This window comes from Garra rufa, chromosome 1 (assembly GCF_049309525.1).
Source record: "Garra rufa chromosome 1, GarRuf1.0, whole genome shotgun sequence".
In the NCBI taxonomy this organism is placed as follows: Eukaryota; Metazoa; Chordata; class Actinopteri; order Cypriniformes; family Cyprinidae; genus Garra; species Garra rufa.
In genome coordinates, this window is record NC_133361.1 from 74,109,201 (window position 1) to 74,126,084 (window position 16,884).

The following is a 16,884-nucleotide window of genomic DNA, read 5'->3' on the forward strand; positions in this document are numbered from 1 at the left end:
AACTTCTCAAAACTGTTAAACAATTAGTTGTTTAAACATCTGAACAAATCATTTAAAACAATACAATACAATACAAGTGATTGAAAGACAGGATAGGTTAATTGCTGGACATGTTTTGTCCCATGTCTGAAGAATCAGTGCCCTACATGAGTTTACTAATATAGTCCACCTGACAGAGAGAACGAACACAAATGAATTCAGACACTGATGAACACCTGCTGTTAACAAGCAGATACACTGAAGAAAAGAGAAACAGCACAAGACAAACACAGCATGTTGAATTAGCAGACGTTTAGCAAGTTCTCCTATTAAATGTATTATTTTGTTATTGATTTGCCTGATTATAGTAAACAAAACCCATATTATTTGTATCTTTAAATATAGTCAATAATATCCACACAGAGACATTTAATAACTCATATTTACTGCTGCTGTATTTAATTTACTCGTTCATTTTCAAAGAGTTGCTTATTTATTTCAGTAAAGTGTCTAACAGTGGAGTGATTAAAAACCTTTTTTTCTTCCTGTCCAACAGCAGCGAGTCGGTGAAGGACGATGGCATCTGTTGAGCAGCATAGTGACACACAAGATGAGCTGGAAGATAAAAAACACAAGGAAGGTAATGAAGAACAGAATATCAGTGATGGTGAAGTTGTCTGTCTTTATGTTGAAATGTAATGAATGTCTCTGTCTGTGTTCCAGTTCAGATGAGCAGCAGTGAAGTCTGTGTTAATATGAATGCTCAGACAGGAGGAACTGTAAATGCTCCTGTACTCACTGGAAACACCATCACCGGCCCAGTGAACATCAACATCACCACTGCAGGACACGGTACTGTGACTGTAACTGAGACACTGCTTATTAGCCCGCAGTGAAATAATGCTGAGTGATTGTAAACCAGTTCTTATAAAAGTTGACCTAAGAATTAGATTCCTCTTCCTCATCAGTTCAGTAATAAATGTTTCTCAGTCCGTCTCAGTCATCAATGGTCTGCACAGATGTGTGAAGAACTGTCACATGAACACAATCGTGTCCTAAATCTTCAGTCTTTATTTCTTTCTTACTGTCTTACTCATGTACACAGTTGGAAATATCAAATATGGAATATAACATATAAAAGCAATAATGCAGCACTTGAAAAATAACTTCTCATAAAAATACACAGGAGGCTGTGTGACATTACTTCTATGGTGACTGAAGGAGAATAATAACAGGGAGATGAATCTCACAGTTCATTTATGGTCATATTGTTCTTACGCAGACATACTACAGTATTTTCATTTGTGTATCTGTGTATTTTGTCACACATTTTTTACTTCTGTCTTTTCTCTCTCTCCACACAGAGCCACAAAAAAGAACAGAACAAGGTGCAGTCTTATCAGTTGTATTCAAAACTATGTTGTTTTTTTTCATCATTTTTTTTACTGCATAAGACACAGTTGTGACTGTATTACCAATTCTCTTTAAATCAAGTCATTTCAATTGGTGACCTTCTTTTAAATGCCTCTCGTTCAGCTGTTTCAGTCATGAAAGTGCAGCTACTGTGTGTCTGAATGAGCAAACATCACATTCTGCAAAACTGTTCTCCAGGCTTATGACTAAATTTAATAGACAATTAAATCTGACAACTGTCTCATAATTAGTAATTTCTTATGCTCAGATAGCATTAAAAAAGCTTATTTTTGAGGCTATACCGGTCAGTTCACAAACACAGTCCTGAGAGCATCTGTCCAGCTAGGAATGGTTTGGTTCTAAGAATGTTCCGTAATGTTTTCAGCAGCAAGTCTTATGTTAGTTCCCATTTATTTAGGAGTATTCTCCTGAAAGGTAGAATAACATTCTCAAAACATTATACAAATGTTTCATGATTTATTTATTAGAACATTATCCACTAACATTTTAATAAAGATTTAAGTGGGAATCTTCCTGTTGGACATTGGATGTGAACTGCATTACCAGCTTTACTTATTATAAACCAGATTGACTTTATTTCTGTCATACATTTACACAAGTTTTTTACTGAGGTGAACAGAGGTTTAGATGTTGATGTCTGTTTGAAAGTAATAGTTTGGCTTATTCTCACCATTATGTTGATAAGTGTCTTTGGATGTTTGTTATGGCTAAAACAGTAAGAGAAAATGTCAACAGATGATTTGGTTTGCTTGCTAATGATTAAACTATCAGCATGTAGCGTTCTAATTATCTGTTGTCATCTAGTCTAATCTGTGGTGCTGCACTTTATTTGTTATAGCAGTTCAGTGTTTCTACAGACAGAGATTCAGCAGAAATCAGATGCATTTCAAGGATTAAAAAAAACTTCTTTGTAACAAACATCAAGAATCAGTGTATGAGTCTAAACATTGGTGACTTGCTTCATTCTGCAATGTATTGTGGGTACATCTTACAAAACTCGAGCTCCCAGAATGCACTGCAGCATGAAGCATGTCACCATTGTTGAGATTCATACACCGATTCTTGATGTCTGTGTGTGAAAGCTATCAGGAGTTTGAAGTGATTTGTGAACAGTGTATTTTAAAATTACAGATATGACATCAACATCTAAACCTCTGTTGATTTGTAAATAAAGACAGAAATAGTCATTCCAGTTTATAACAAGTGAAGCTGGTAATGCTGTTTTTGGAGTTATTTAATGATGTTGGAGCTTGACATCAAACAAAGGTTAGGTTTTTGCTTTCAAACTAAATTTGACATCTGAGCAATGTAAGTCCACATTTTTTTTATTTATTAGAATGTTGGAGAATAATGTTCTAATAATGTTATCAATAAACATTTGTAGAATGTTTTAGAGAAAGTTATCCTACCTTTTAGCAGAACATTCTGGGAACTAAAATAAACCTTTCAGCTGAAAACATTCCCAGAACATTAAACATTTCTAGCTGGGTCAGGAAGCTGACTGTTTCTATAGCAACCGAAGTTGATAAGTGCAGCTGCAGTGACACAATGACTTTACCAATTAACAACTGGCTCTTTTATTCAGAAGCAGGACTATTCCACCAAATTGTGTATTGCACTTTCTCCCATTCAAGTATTAGACGTGCTGCATCTTTGTGTGCTTAAAATCTGTGGAGTTACTTTTAAAAGTAGTTAAATTACAGTATGTTGAAGAAATACTGAAGAGATCACAATGATGTTAAAGCCTTATCATGTTTATAAAAAAGGAAAGAATCTGTTTTTGATTTTTCCCAATGTTTTATTAACTTTATTATCTTTTGTAACAGCAGATTTGAAAAAATTCTTGGAAACTCACAAATCCAACATGAAGGAGAAAGCAGAATGTATTTTTGAGGGCAAGAAAGAAAATGAAGCACAACTCCAGGATGTTTACACAGAACTCTTCATCACAGAGGGAGATATGAAGGAGGTTAATCAGGAACGTGAGATTCTGAAGATTGATGATGCTTTTCACAAGAACAAACAAACACAGGGCAAACCAATTAAATGCAAAGATATATTTACATTATTAAAGGGAAAAAATAAGAAAAAGATTGTGCTGACCAAAGGAGTCGCTGGCATTGGAAAAACTGTCTCTCTGCACAAGTTCATCCTGGACTGGGCTGAAGGAAAAGCCAATCAGGATATACATTGTGTGTTCCTGCTTCCATTCAGAGAGATTAACTGCATTAAACACAGAGAGTTCAGTCTTCATGAGTTTCTGCTGAGATTTTATACTGAATTGAAGGGTTTGGAAAAATCTAAGTTATATGAGGAATGTAAACTTGTCTTCATATTTGATGGACTTGATGAGAGTCGCCTGTCTTTGAATATTAACAGCGAAACATTGAATGATGTTGAGGAAAGATCATCTGTAGATGTGCTGTTCACAAGTCTGGTCAAAGGGACTCTGCTTCCATCAGCTCTGGTCTGGGTGACCTCACGACCTGCAGCAGCCAATCAAATCCCGTCTCAGTATGTAGGTTTGTTCACTGAGGTGCGAGGATTCACTGACCAACAGAAGGAGCAGTACTTCAGAAAGAGAATCACAGATAAGACTCTGGCCGACAGAATCGTATCACACATTAAGACAAATCGTAGTCTCTACATCATGTGCCACATTCCTGTGTTCTGCTGGATCACAGCTACAGTACTTCAGGATATTCTCAAGGACAGTGAGGAGAACATCAGCACAACACTCACTGAAATGTACATCCACTTCCTGCTGATACAGATGAACATAAAGAACCAGAAGTATGATAAAAAAGAAGAAAGAGAATATGCAAAGAATTTAGACTCAAATAAAATAATGATTTTAAAGTTAGCCAAGTTAGCATTTGAACAGCTGAAGAAGGGAAACATTGTGTTCTATGAGGAAGATCTGAAAGAATGTGTTGATGTGATTAAATACACTGAGTTCACAGGAATGATCGCTGAGATCTTTAAGAAGGAAAAGGGACTTCATGAGAAGAAGGTCTTTTCCTTTGTGCATCTGAGTGTTCAAGAGTTCCTCGCTGCAGTGCATGTGTTCCTCTGTTACCTGAACAAGAACATGAAGGAGCTTCAGTTCTTCTTTAAACCAGAAGAACCAGAAGAAAATATCACATTGCAGGGGCTACTGCAGAATGCTGTTGATAAAGCCATGGATAGTGAGAGAGGACATCTGGACCTGTTCCTGCGGTTTCTGATGGGCATTACACTAGAATCCAGTCAAAACCTGCTCAAGGGTCTGATCACAGACACTGAAGACACCACAAAGAGCATCAGACAAACAACTAAATACATCAAACGAAAACAAGACAGCCGTTCTATCTCAGATGAAGCTTCAGTCAACCTATTCTACTGCTTACTTGAGCTCAAGGATCATTCATTATATGAGGAAATCCAGAGTTACATCAGTTCAGATGCACATCCAGGAAGAGAGCTCTCATCTTCAATGTGCACAGTGCTGATCTACATACTGCTGATGTCAGAGAAGGTGCTGGATGACTTCAACCCAAAGAAATTCACATCATCATCTTGGGACTACAAGAGACTTATTCCAGCTGTGAGATGCTGCAGAAAAGCCCTGTGAGTAATTTAAACTGCTGTTTGATCAAATATTTTATCCTACATCGTTAAACAATTAAATGTTGAAATATTATTTAAAATATCTTCTTGTCCTGATAGTGAAGTATAAAATATGTTGCAAAAACACTGAACATCAGAAAATAATAAAAATCAATCAAACCTTCTGTCCTTTCAGATTCAACGGCTGTGGTCTTGATGAAACATGCTGTGAAACTGTATCTTCAGCTCTCCAATCATCAGACTCCCATCTGACTGAGCTGGACCTGGGCAGCAATCACCTGCAGGATTCAGGAGTGGAGCTGATTTATGATGGACTGAAGAGTTCACACTGTCAGCTGAACATACTGAGGTTTGACATTCACTAAATCACTAGGTTACAATATGTGGATGAATTGCCAATTCACAATTACAGATAGCCAATTTTCCCATTTATATTTTAGAATAAATGTATCAGTGATGTTTTTCCAAGGGAACAAGGCAGGGAATGTCTACTCAAAAAAACCTAATGTGAAATCCATCTCTGTTTCCACGCATTCTGGAAAACCTGGATTTGACACTGCAGTACATTTTACTTGTATTTCTGTCATCGCGGTTTCCTTTCCATGAACTTGTTTGCAGAACACCTCGCCACACAAAAATGAACCAAACTCAGCAGCATATACTTGTCATGTATTTGTCTTGTCTTGTTATTGTAAAGTGTTACTAGAAGAGCGTTTAGAAAGAATTTTAATACGTTTCAAACTTAATGGCCTAATGGTTAGAGAGTTAGACTTGTAACTTGAAGAGTGAGGGTTCGAATCGGCTCTGTTGTAATGAATCTAAAATATATGAAAGTCTAATGTTTATCAGTACATTACAGAAAATAATGAACTTTATCACAGTATGCTAATTTTTTGAGAAGGACCAGTGTGTGTGTATATATATATATACACACACACACACACACAAATATATTAAAAATAAAAAAAGTTTGTGTCTCTGGCACCGACCCTGATAAGAGATATTCAAAGTAATATTCATGTATTTAATGAAAATTGATTGAAAGAATACTTTCAAATTATTCTTTATTTAGTCAAATTTTAATTATTGTTTGCAAAATCACTGAAACTGTAAAATATTAGTAATATGAATTGGAACACATCGAAGCAATTTAAATTTTCAGTTGGTTTTAATAAATGCTTTAGCATATTTTAAGATTAGTAAATATCGATCCAAAATAATAAAGGAGGAATACAAAAACAATTCTGACAATATATACACATTCATACACACTGTCACACTGAAAAATAAACAAATCACAACATAAATTATACACATGAGTTAATTAAGGAATAATTGACTCTGGGCTGCTTTAAATTATTAGAAAAATAATGCACACCTGAGGTGGTGATGACGCAATTTACAGTTGTGCATTATTAATAATTGAATAAATGACTTTGCCCGCAGTCAATTATTCCGCTTACACTACAGTAACCACACATCAAGACATTGATCAGATGAGATATTTCAAGGCATTCATCCAGTTTTTGTGTTATTGTGAGTAAGATTAATTTCTAAACTTTTTTTACTGATAATATAATTAGAGTAGCGTTAACAATATTATCATGCGTATGTTTCCAATGTTTGCGTCTGTAAGGGGAGAAAAGTGGGGAAAAATAGAGTATGTGCTTTCCATACATCATAAAATGCCATTTTGTTGCAAAAATGTATCTGTTGTTTTATCAAGTCAAGTTCTCAACTTTATAGCACTTTATACAATATTGTGTCAAAGCAGCTTTACTACAGGAAAATAGTTTGTTATTGTCCCCTTGCTTTATTGATGAAGTCATTTTCTAGCTAAAGTCTTTTAAAATAATTGAAATAATTTGGTGAAGTGATACGGTCATTTAATGCAGTAAAGATCTGCCTGGAACTACTTTCATCATGTGGTTTTCCTGAAGGAAAATATTGATTATGCTGTACTTAGGCCAAATATAAAGGCCGTAATACAAACCAGATGAACACATTAATATGGCCGTTTGTTTTGTTTTCCACTCAGGCTATATGGCTGTAAAATTACAGCTCAGTCCTGTGAGAGTTTGTCATCAGTTTTACAATCCTCAAACTCTGGTCTGAAAGAGCTGGACCTGAGTAACAATGACCTGAAGGATCATGGAGTGATGCTGCTTTCTGATGGACTGAAGAGAAACTCTAAGCTGGAGATACTGAGGTAAACTGTTTTCCATGAAATAATTAACAACATGCTACCACATTTTGTTTGAGAGTGAAGCATGACACTGAATTCATTAACACATTTATATAGTGCTTGTAACAATACAGATTGTGTCAAAGCAACTGCACAGTATTTAAACAGAACAATAGTGTGTAAGTAACTCATTATTGTAGATAATCAATTTTCAGTTAAAGGCAGTTCATCAATGAATTCAGTGATATCATCGTCAGTTCAGTTCAAATAGTAAACGATATCGCTGGAAAATGGAAAAACTACACAAACTCCATTTAATACAAGTTTTATGAGTTTAAATCAACATGGATATACATTTGAAAATATAAAATGCACCAAACATATTTCCAAATCTGTAATGAGAATTGCTATGAATCTATTGAAGTAACAAGAACAAGAAGCTATTACATTTAGATAATAAAATATTAAGACAGACATCCTTATTAGTATTGTAATTTTACTGTGAATGTAAATTTGTAATGCATCTGAACTATTTGCAAACAGTATTTTTATTTTGATATGTCCATATTCGCTCTTAATTGCCTAATCTGCTGCCTAAAAATGAATCTATGTAAATTTGAGTAGTTACGTGAGATATTCTACTGGTATCGCTACAGGAACGTCCTTTCACAATTTTGTATCACTGCGCGTGTTCTAGCCGGGTCTGTTTTTTTTTTTTTCAGAGTTTCATGGCGGACTGCAAAACATTTGTGTGTAATTTTAATTTACTTGTGCGTAATTTAAAACTATTGTATGTAATTATGTTTTTTTGTCAGAATTAGATTCCAAAATCTACGGCCGCGACAGTTTACAGATAAGAGATTTTCTGTGTTTGTTAGAATGCAACTCCAAAATTTACGACTGTGACAGTTCACAGACATAACACTTGTTTTCACAAAACCCGTGTTACACGCACGACATGCGAATTATTTTGTTTTTTAAATGAAATGTTACTTTAAAAAAGGAACTAAAAGTAATATGCTAAACTAAAGGTAATATGTTCTCTGCAAAATAAAGCAAAACACATAATATAATGTTTAAAATATAACACAATATCAACTTCTTATTTACTTAACTGTTGTATGAAATCATATATCACAAACTCAGCAGCCCACATTATTGCCAGAATCCCCTCCTCTCACCACATCACCCGTGTTTTGCAGCAACTACACTGGCTTCCTGTTAAGTTTTAGATTGACTTCAAGATTCTCTTGCTAACTTTTAAAGCTATTCATAATCTGGCTCCTTTGTACCTATCTGATCTTCTCCACATCCATACTCCTTCTCGTTCTCTTCAATCTGCTTCCTCTCTTCATCTTACTGTCCCTTGTGCTTGAGTTTGCTGACGGAGAGTCTAAAGGATTGGTTAATCCCTCTTGTAGGTTTTTCAAGAGTCATCCACTCGGCTATGCAATTAGTTTGCAAGGCACCAGCTGAGCCCTGTGGCATTCTACTACTTCTGTTCAGGGCAAGAGTGCTGCCGTCCTTGGGTGGAAAGTGTTAACTCTTCTTTTGAAGGGTGCGATAGAGCCAGTCCCCTCAGCTGGAATGGAGCAGGGGTTCTACAGCCCCTATTTCATTATTATCAGAAAGGATGGTGGACTCTTGGTTTAAAAAAAAAAACTAAAAAAAAAATCTTTTTGAATCGGGTCCTGTTCAAGCTGCCGTTTAAAACACTACACATTTGCTGGGTGTGTTAACAACAAGAGGTTGGTGGCAATAGACCGGAAGATGTGTACTACGTGTCCCAATCCTTTCAAAGTGCAAATAGTTCCTACGGTTGCCTTCGAGGAATGAGCCTATTTATAACCGGATATCCAGTGCGAGGCCAGCTATGTGCGCTGCCAGTGCGTTTTCCCTGCTTCCTGTTTGCCTTGCCTTGCTGCAGAGTGGTCTGTGTTTGTTGCTCCCTGCAGCTTCGGTTTTCTGTTGGATCTTATTGTTAATTCTGCCGTTTTAAATTGATAGATATAGCTTAACTTGATTTCTGATCTTATCCATCAAACTAATCTGACTAATTTGATCGTTCGCATTATTTTATAATCACGACACGAGTGCAGCACGTTAGCATTCCATTAGCCAGTTAACTTTCCACTCGCACTCCATTCACGCTTTTAAACTCTTGTTTACTATCTTTAGCATTGCGTTAGCCGGTTAGCTTGTCATCTGCGTTCCATTCACGTTTTTTCTCTCGTGTTTAATATCGTTACTACTCCTTTAGCCAGTTCCGTTACGTTTTTTCAGGAATTCGAACAACATCAGTTGGTAAGTTGGAATCTTTCCACAATCACGGTGAGTAATGGCTTCTTCTCCTACAATTGTTGTCTGCACTGCTTGCCACATGTATAGCTTATCTATCTCTACAATCGGACATTGGTACAAACTGCTGGTTTCGTCTGGCCAGAGGAGAACTGGTCCCCCGACTGAGCCTGGTTTCTCCCAAGGTTTTTTCTCAATTTCTGTCACCTGTGGAGTTTTGGTTCCTTGCCGCTGTCGCCTCTGGCTTGTCTAGTTGGGGACACTTTCCAGCGATATCGTATACTCTTTGAACTGAACTGACGATGATATCACTGAATTCATTGATGAACTGCCTTTAACTGAAAATTGATTATCTTCAATAATGCGTTACTTACACACTATTGTTGTGTTTAAATACTGTGCAGTTGCTTTGACACAATCTGTATTGTTAAAAGCGCTATATAAATAAAGGTGACTTGACTTGACTATGCAAAATCTGCACACCCCATTTCATTGGCCTTTTCTCAAGATATTAGAGGTGTTTGGGCTCCCAAGAGTGACTCCTAGTGTCATAACAGAGATATTTTTGAGACTTTTGAGAATGTCTGAGCTTTTTAATTTTGTTGCCACGTTTCAAAAACATATTTGCGGAGACTGAGACGGCTGAAAGCGCACCCTGTTTATTTTCATTATTTTACAAAAGCACAGTGTTTTGTTGATTTGCTGAGCATACACAAATAAAAGTAATTCAAATAATAAATTGCACTTAAATACAGTATACAATAAAAAATTAGGTAATCAGGAAAAAATGCAAGTGATTCTCCCAGCGCCATCACTGACCCCAGGAAGTCAACCCTGGGTGTCTAGTTAAAATACATTGTGCCTGTTCCTAAGTACAATTGTACTTTAATGGAATATAACTGTTTCTGATTATGCTACTTTTGTGACTGAAACTACAGAAAATAACAGCTGAAATGACTGTGTCTTAGTGATGTCTGACAGCCAAACTAATGTAACATGGACCTGTTTCTGTGTGTGTCTGTAGGTTGTCTGGCTGTATGGTGACAAAGGAAGGCTGTGATTGTTTGTCTTCAGTTCTGAGTTCAAACCCCTCACACCTGAGAGAGCTGGATCTGAGCTACAACCACCCAGGAGATTCAGGAAAGAGGCTGCTCTCTGAAAAATGCAAGAATCTGGACAAACTCAAGTATGTTGAGCAGCAACGTTTTTTTAGATTTCAGTGTCTCTATGTACATAGAAGTCTAAGGGTTTCTAGAGGACACAACAATATAACAGATTTAAAGAGCACTAATCTGAGCCAAAATAAACAAAAATAACTTAGATAGTTTCAGTGTAAGATACATTGATCTCCACTGTCCTCTCTCATTAAATGCATATAACACGCATAAAATAAATAAGAAGCAACTATGTTGATTTCATTTAGTTAAATGACAACACACAATCAAACTACTTCTAACTTGTTTTTTAAATTTTGAAAAAAAGGTAAACAACTCTCCCACTGCTTTGTGTCATGTCAAAATGAAACATGAAATAGCTTGAAAACGTGATGACTGTGTCCGTTTTTAGTGATGTAACAGGGACTTGACGACAGCGTTGAAGATCCAAACGCAAACTTTATTAAACAGATCGTTGTCAAAACAGGCAGGGTTAAAAACCAGCAAACAGGAACAAACAGGGTTCTCCAAAAAAGTAATCCAATAATACAGGAGAGGGTCAAAATCCAAGTGGGCAGTCCATAGTAACATGCAATAAAACAATGAAACCAGACAAGACCATAACTATGACTATAACTATGGAACAAAACAAAACAGAACATGGCAATGGCAATAGGGAAAAACGCTTGGTGGAGTCTGCAACAGCAAAACAATAATTCGCGATGTCCTGTTTGGCATGGCCTTATATGGCTGCCAAACAGGAAATAACCAAAGAAGCAGAGGGAGCAGTAACAGTCTGTGTAGAGCAAGGGCTCCCTCTGCTGGCCTGGCATTACAGACCTGGATCATGGAGCAGAGGTGGACCTGGACCGTGGAGCAATGGCAGACAGTGAAACAGTGGAAGCCATGGCGGAGCAGGCACAGCAGGAAGCGTTGGCATTGCAGGCAGAGCAGGAGGCCATGGCGGATCAGGGAGCGTCGGCTCTGCGTGGCTTGCCTATAATCCAACAAAACTCACTGGGGAACTTGTGGGCTGGAAGGGCTGGATTTGTCCATGGCCAAATTTTAACCCCAGTCCAGCCCTGCACTCCAGCAAGGATATAGCCAGTGTTAGGGTCATTACTCAAAAAAGATTACTTCTTATTTCTCTACTACTTGCTTATTTATCAAACGGGTGCTTTCTCTTCATCCTCTGCAAATGAAGCTATAGTAGGTAGTTTGATAGAAAGTCGTTTGAATAAATAAACATTTGCGATTGACAACGCGATTGACAATGTTGCGATAACAATACTTATAGGCAGCAACTAATGATCATATCTTCCGCTCCAAGAAACACATGTTAATGCTCAGTAGTACACATTTATGGTTCTTTAATGTATTTGCATTGTAATAAAATGCGTTTATTTTCAATGGGCAAATATGCAGCCAAAACAGGTAGCCTAGTGCATTCCAAATTTTTCAACATTAACATTTTAATATAACATAGTCACTATGGCCTTTAGAAATGTTTTTTGGGGAGGTGGGGTAATGCACAATATGCCCCTGTGGAGCGGCCTAAGCTTTTGTCCTCAATGGCATTTTTTTCCTTACATTACTTTTACTTTTTTACTTTAAGTAGTTTTGAAACCAGTACTTTAATACTTTTACTTGAGTAAAAAGCTTGAGTTGATACTTCAACTTCTACAAAAGTCTTTTTAAATCTTAGTATCTATACTTCTACTTGAGTAATGAATGTGAATACTTTTGACACCACTGAATCCGATAGATAAGACCCCAGCATCCACCTGAGCAAATATCATAATTACATCATCAGGCAGCATTACAGCTTGTTAATTCATGTTCATGCAATGATGAGATGGACATAGTTAGCCAATGCATGCCATTTTACTTTCTCATGTAGATTAAGTTATCAGGGTTATAGTGCACAAACTCCTGGGTGGACTGACTTGAATAAACAAATAAGCAGAATATAAATGTTCTTTCTTCATTTCCTGAACTATCTCAAAAGTTTGTTTCATAGCAAAAACAGACAACTCCACATCTTATGTTTCAGAGTTAAACAAAAACACGTGTTTAATCTTCATAATCTCCTCAGATGACAATGTAGACGACCAACAATCGTTTGTTGTGATCATGGGCTGTATGTTCTTTTTTGTTTTGTTTTTTAAGACCGTATGGTTGTGATAACACGCAATACAGAGATCAGCTTTTCCCTCACCATTGTAACATGCTGCTTTAGCAAGGTTCTGTGAAAAACATTTCAGCTTATTTTCCTTGTGCATGTTGCTAAGCTCTAGAATATTGCTAGAATTTTTAATTCATGGTTTAACATGTTGTTTTATCTTGATTATATTGTTTTTATAATCATTGGAAGCCAAGATCATAACTGAATTAATAATAATATGACTCTGTGTGTGTTTTATAGTGTGGATCATGGAGGAGAATCCAGAATTACAGCAGGACTACACAAATGTATGTACTCTCTCTCTCTCTCTCTCTCTCTCTCTCTCTCTCTCTCTCTCTCACACACACACACACACACACACACACTCTCTCACTCTCACTTTTGACTCTGCTTCAGAAGGACTGTAGTGACTGATCAAACCAGTAGTAAAACAGGTGGTATATGAGCTGAGAAATCAAATTTCCTTGACCTTTTGACATAAGAGGTCACTGTATTTTTAAGAAATGAAATGTTCTCAAAACACAGAGTCTAAAAGCAGCTTATATTGAAGGCAAGCTGCTAAAACGAGCTGCTTTATCTTTAATAAAGTTTCTGACCGGGTCTGTAAGAATCTGGTGGTTTGTTCGCTTCATTTTATCACATATTTGTTTTAAACAAGACACAGTTTGATGCAGGATTTTCAGAGAGAGTGAAACTAAAAGACGATGCTGTGTGACTAAATTGATCAGACAGTAACGGTGCATGATGTGACTGGGACTTAAAAGTCGTTCAAAATAGCATCATTTATTTCTATAGGCATACTTTATAGTGCCTTCATAATTATTAATACCTTTTTTGATTTGCTGTAGGAAATATAGTATGTACATTAGTGTGATACACATGTGGAACCAGTTTCATAATCGATGTTTAGACAGCGGCAGACTGAGACATGGACGAGTAAAACTAGAGCAGAGAATAGATTGTGTATTGCAGTTGAGCAATTTCAGCAAGAATGATTTTATTACATTTGTTGTAATGACGATAGGTAATGAGGTAATGAGGTTAGAGGTCAGGGTCAGCCGATATGTGCTGCTGATGTTTTTGGCCGATGTTTAGGGCCGATATCTTGAAGTTCTTCCCTTTATTTGCATGCTAAAATGTCACACTAATAATAAGTGGATGCCCATCATTTCTAAACTTAACATCAAGAACAATGAACACAATGAACCATCTTTCGGATCTTGATTTTGTGCACTGCACAGTATTATAATAAAAGATTTAACCAAAGTTAACAAAACAAATCGAACTGACCAAGTATCCACTTCACATTAGGTGACCTTAACAACTATGTACTTACAATTAATTTAATAATTTGGTACAGTGTACTTATTGTGTACATAAATGTTTTTACATTGTATTTATATATTTTTAAAAACCTATATGTAATTACATTTGTAATTAATTTCTGTATTTACCACTGTTGAACCAACCCTTACACCCTAACCCACCCTCAAACCTATCCATACCCCCAAACCTGCCCCGAACCTTACCCATATCCCACCTTAATAGAAGCAAAAGTGTTTTGCAATGCAATATGACCACATTAAGTACATTGTTCTTTAAGCACATAATCATTAAGGCCACCTAATATAACGTGTGACCGTATTAAATATATAAAACAGATAATATAAGTAAGGGATAATCAACGGTTTTCCGTGCGTTAAAGGATTTTAAATGCACGACGTGGAGACTAATAACCGCCTGACGCGAAGTGCATTATAAATCCTTTAACGCACGGCAAGCCGTTGATTATCTCGCTTATTCCATGGTTATAGACAAATTAAAACTAGGATTGATATTTACAGCGCAAAATTTGACTGAATGGATAAAAAAGACGGTTATTTTCGTCAGTTATGACACACAGCTCTAGCATTCTGCCTGCTTCAAATCAGACTCAGAGATTAAATAGTCCGGTAAGATCACATTTATTTGAATGAAAAATAGCATTTGTTTTAGTAGATTATCGATCGACCAAGAGAGAGTGTGAAGACAAGAGAGATGACAGTTGTGTGTGTGCGTAACGTTACCTGCCTGCATGCTGTGCGTCTCTCTCTACAAACAACGATTCATTCAAAAACAGCAGCTTTACCGCCCCGTTGATGAGGAATATAATGTAGCGATCTAGTATCTAGGATATTTTAATCGCAGGCAAACGCTGACAAGAAGTTTATGTATGTGTATCTCTCTCTCTCTCTCTCTCTCTCTCTCTCTCTCTCTCTCTCTCTCTCTCTCTCTCTGTGTGTGTTTGCGTGCATCAATTAAAGCAGCGCATTAATATAGAACGGTGATTAAACTGACTTGGAACTACCTGTGCATTAAACGGTTTTACTGCACACCTGTCAGCCAATCAGAATCCAGTATCCAGACATTCCATGGAATAAAAACTGTTAATCGTTTACATAAAAATTTAAGAGATTGAGATTAAAAGTTTTAGATTAATCTGAAACTTTCATGTTTTAAATAAAATTTTGAATACAGAATTTTTAAATGATTTATATAACTGAGAGGACCTGCCAGCAGATGGCGGCAAGACACTTAATTACTGAATCATATCATTCATTTGATTCGTTCGAACAGCTGATTCATTCCTGAATAAAGCAAATGACTCTCTTTATGAATGGGAAATTGAATCATTTCACTAGATTTGTTTAAAAACGCACGTTCATTCATAAACGAAACACCGCTGTGTTTAAATGGAGATTTATTTATTTAATTTTATTTATTTATTTTTTAAAACAGGAAAAGATTAAGGACAATCGGGCCTGGCTCAGTATAAAACTGATTTTCATTTTCTGGTTAGGGTTTGAACATGTTCTTGATAAGTAAGATGTGAGTCAAGATAGACTCCCAAATACTTATATGCTGATACAATTGAAAGCGTTTGATTAGAAAAAGTAATAGAATTGGATATGGATAACTGTCTCCTAGATGAATAAAAATACATGCATTGTGTTTTCTTGACATTAAGTGTTAAATGGTTATCTTGCAGCCAGTTAAGTTTGTAATTAATTGTGTCGATATTAGAACCAGAAAGAAAAATAACAGTGTCATCAGCATATAGCAAAGAACTAGAAAAATTCAGAGCACAAGGAAGATCATTAATATACATAAGGAAAAGTAAAGGAGCTAAAATACTGCCCTGTGGAACTCAGGAACTCATAGAACACACTCGTGGCTGTGATGTTACTGTGCCGATTCTTACAATCTGACATCTGCCACTTAAATACGATGTAAACATTTCTATTGCGGAAGATGACAAATGAAGAGAAAGAAGTTTGTTTAACAGAATTTGATGATTGACTGTTTCCAAAGCTTTCTGAAGATCTATGTATTCAACTCCAGTAATCTGACCCTTGTTTAGAGATGTACGTATTTGCTCAGTGAGAAGCAGCAAAGCCGACATAGTTGAGGGTCGAAAGCCATGCTGGCAATCACTGAGCAGGCTATTATTTTCAAGGTGGTTAATTAGTTGATTATATAATATTTTTCAAGCAACTTGGAAATGGTTGGGAGAATTGCAATTGGACGGTAGTTGGAAATATTAATTGGATCATCAGATTTAAACATCGGGGTGATCTGGGCCGTTTTCCACATGGCAGGAAATACTGACGGTCTAATACACAAATTAACTAAATGATGAAATAGTGGTATAAGAGTACTGGCATGAGTTTTAAGAAGAGTCATGTTTAAATTATTGATATCACAAGCATGAGAAGCATTCAGAGAACACAAAATATTAGTTATATCATTGTGTACGATTTCAGAAAAAGAGAATTGCTGAGATAATGTTGGTACTGATGTGAGAGACAGAGGAATAGTAAATCTAGAGGATAATACCATTAATAGATATTTGTAAATTATTATTATTTTTAATTTTATTTTCACCAGTTATTGATTTCAATGTTGGCCATAATGTTCTTGGGTTGGAAACTGTTCGGCTAATTTGATTTTCATAATAAGACTGTTTTGCTTTGTATAATTCAAAATTACACTTATTTCTA

At 36.2% G+C, this 16,884-nt stretch overlaps 2 protein-coding genes across 2 annotated transcripts in view; one reads left to right on the plus strand and one right to left on the minus strand.

Annotated features, from left to right (window-relative positions):
• Positions 1-16,884, minus strand: part of LOC141319911 (NACHT, LRR and PYD domains-containing protein 12-like) — an 812,443-nt gene that overhangs the window by 302,748 nt on the left and 492,811 nt on the right. The window lies entirely within an intron of this gene.
• Positions 556-16,884, plus strand: part of LOC141342600 (NACHT, LRR and PYD domains-containing protein 12-like) — a 30,054-nt gene continuing 13,725 nt past the window's right edge. Inside the window, exons 1-8 of the mRNA XM_073847094.1 lie at positions 556-619; positions 703-831; positions 1,344-1,367; positions 3,243-5,022; positions 5,198-5,371; positions 7,061-7,231; positions 10,530-10,691; positions 13,085-13,131. Of these exons, the coding sequence (XP_073703195.1) occupies positions 556-619; positions 703-831; positions 1,344-1,367; positions 3,243-5,022; positions 5,198-5,371; positions 7,061-7,231; positions 10,530-10,691; positions 13,085-13,131 (2,551 nt within the window). The remainder of the gene's footprint in view (positions 620-702; positions 832-1,343; positions 1,368-3,242; positions 5,023-5,197; positions 5,372-7,060; positions 7,232-10,529; positions 10,692-13,084; positions 13,132-16,884) is intronic.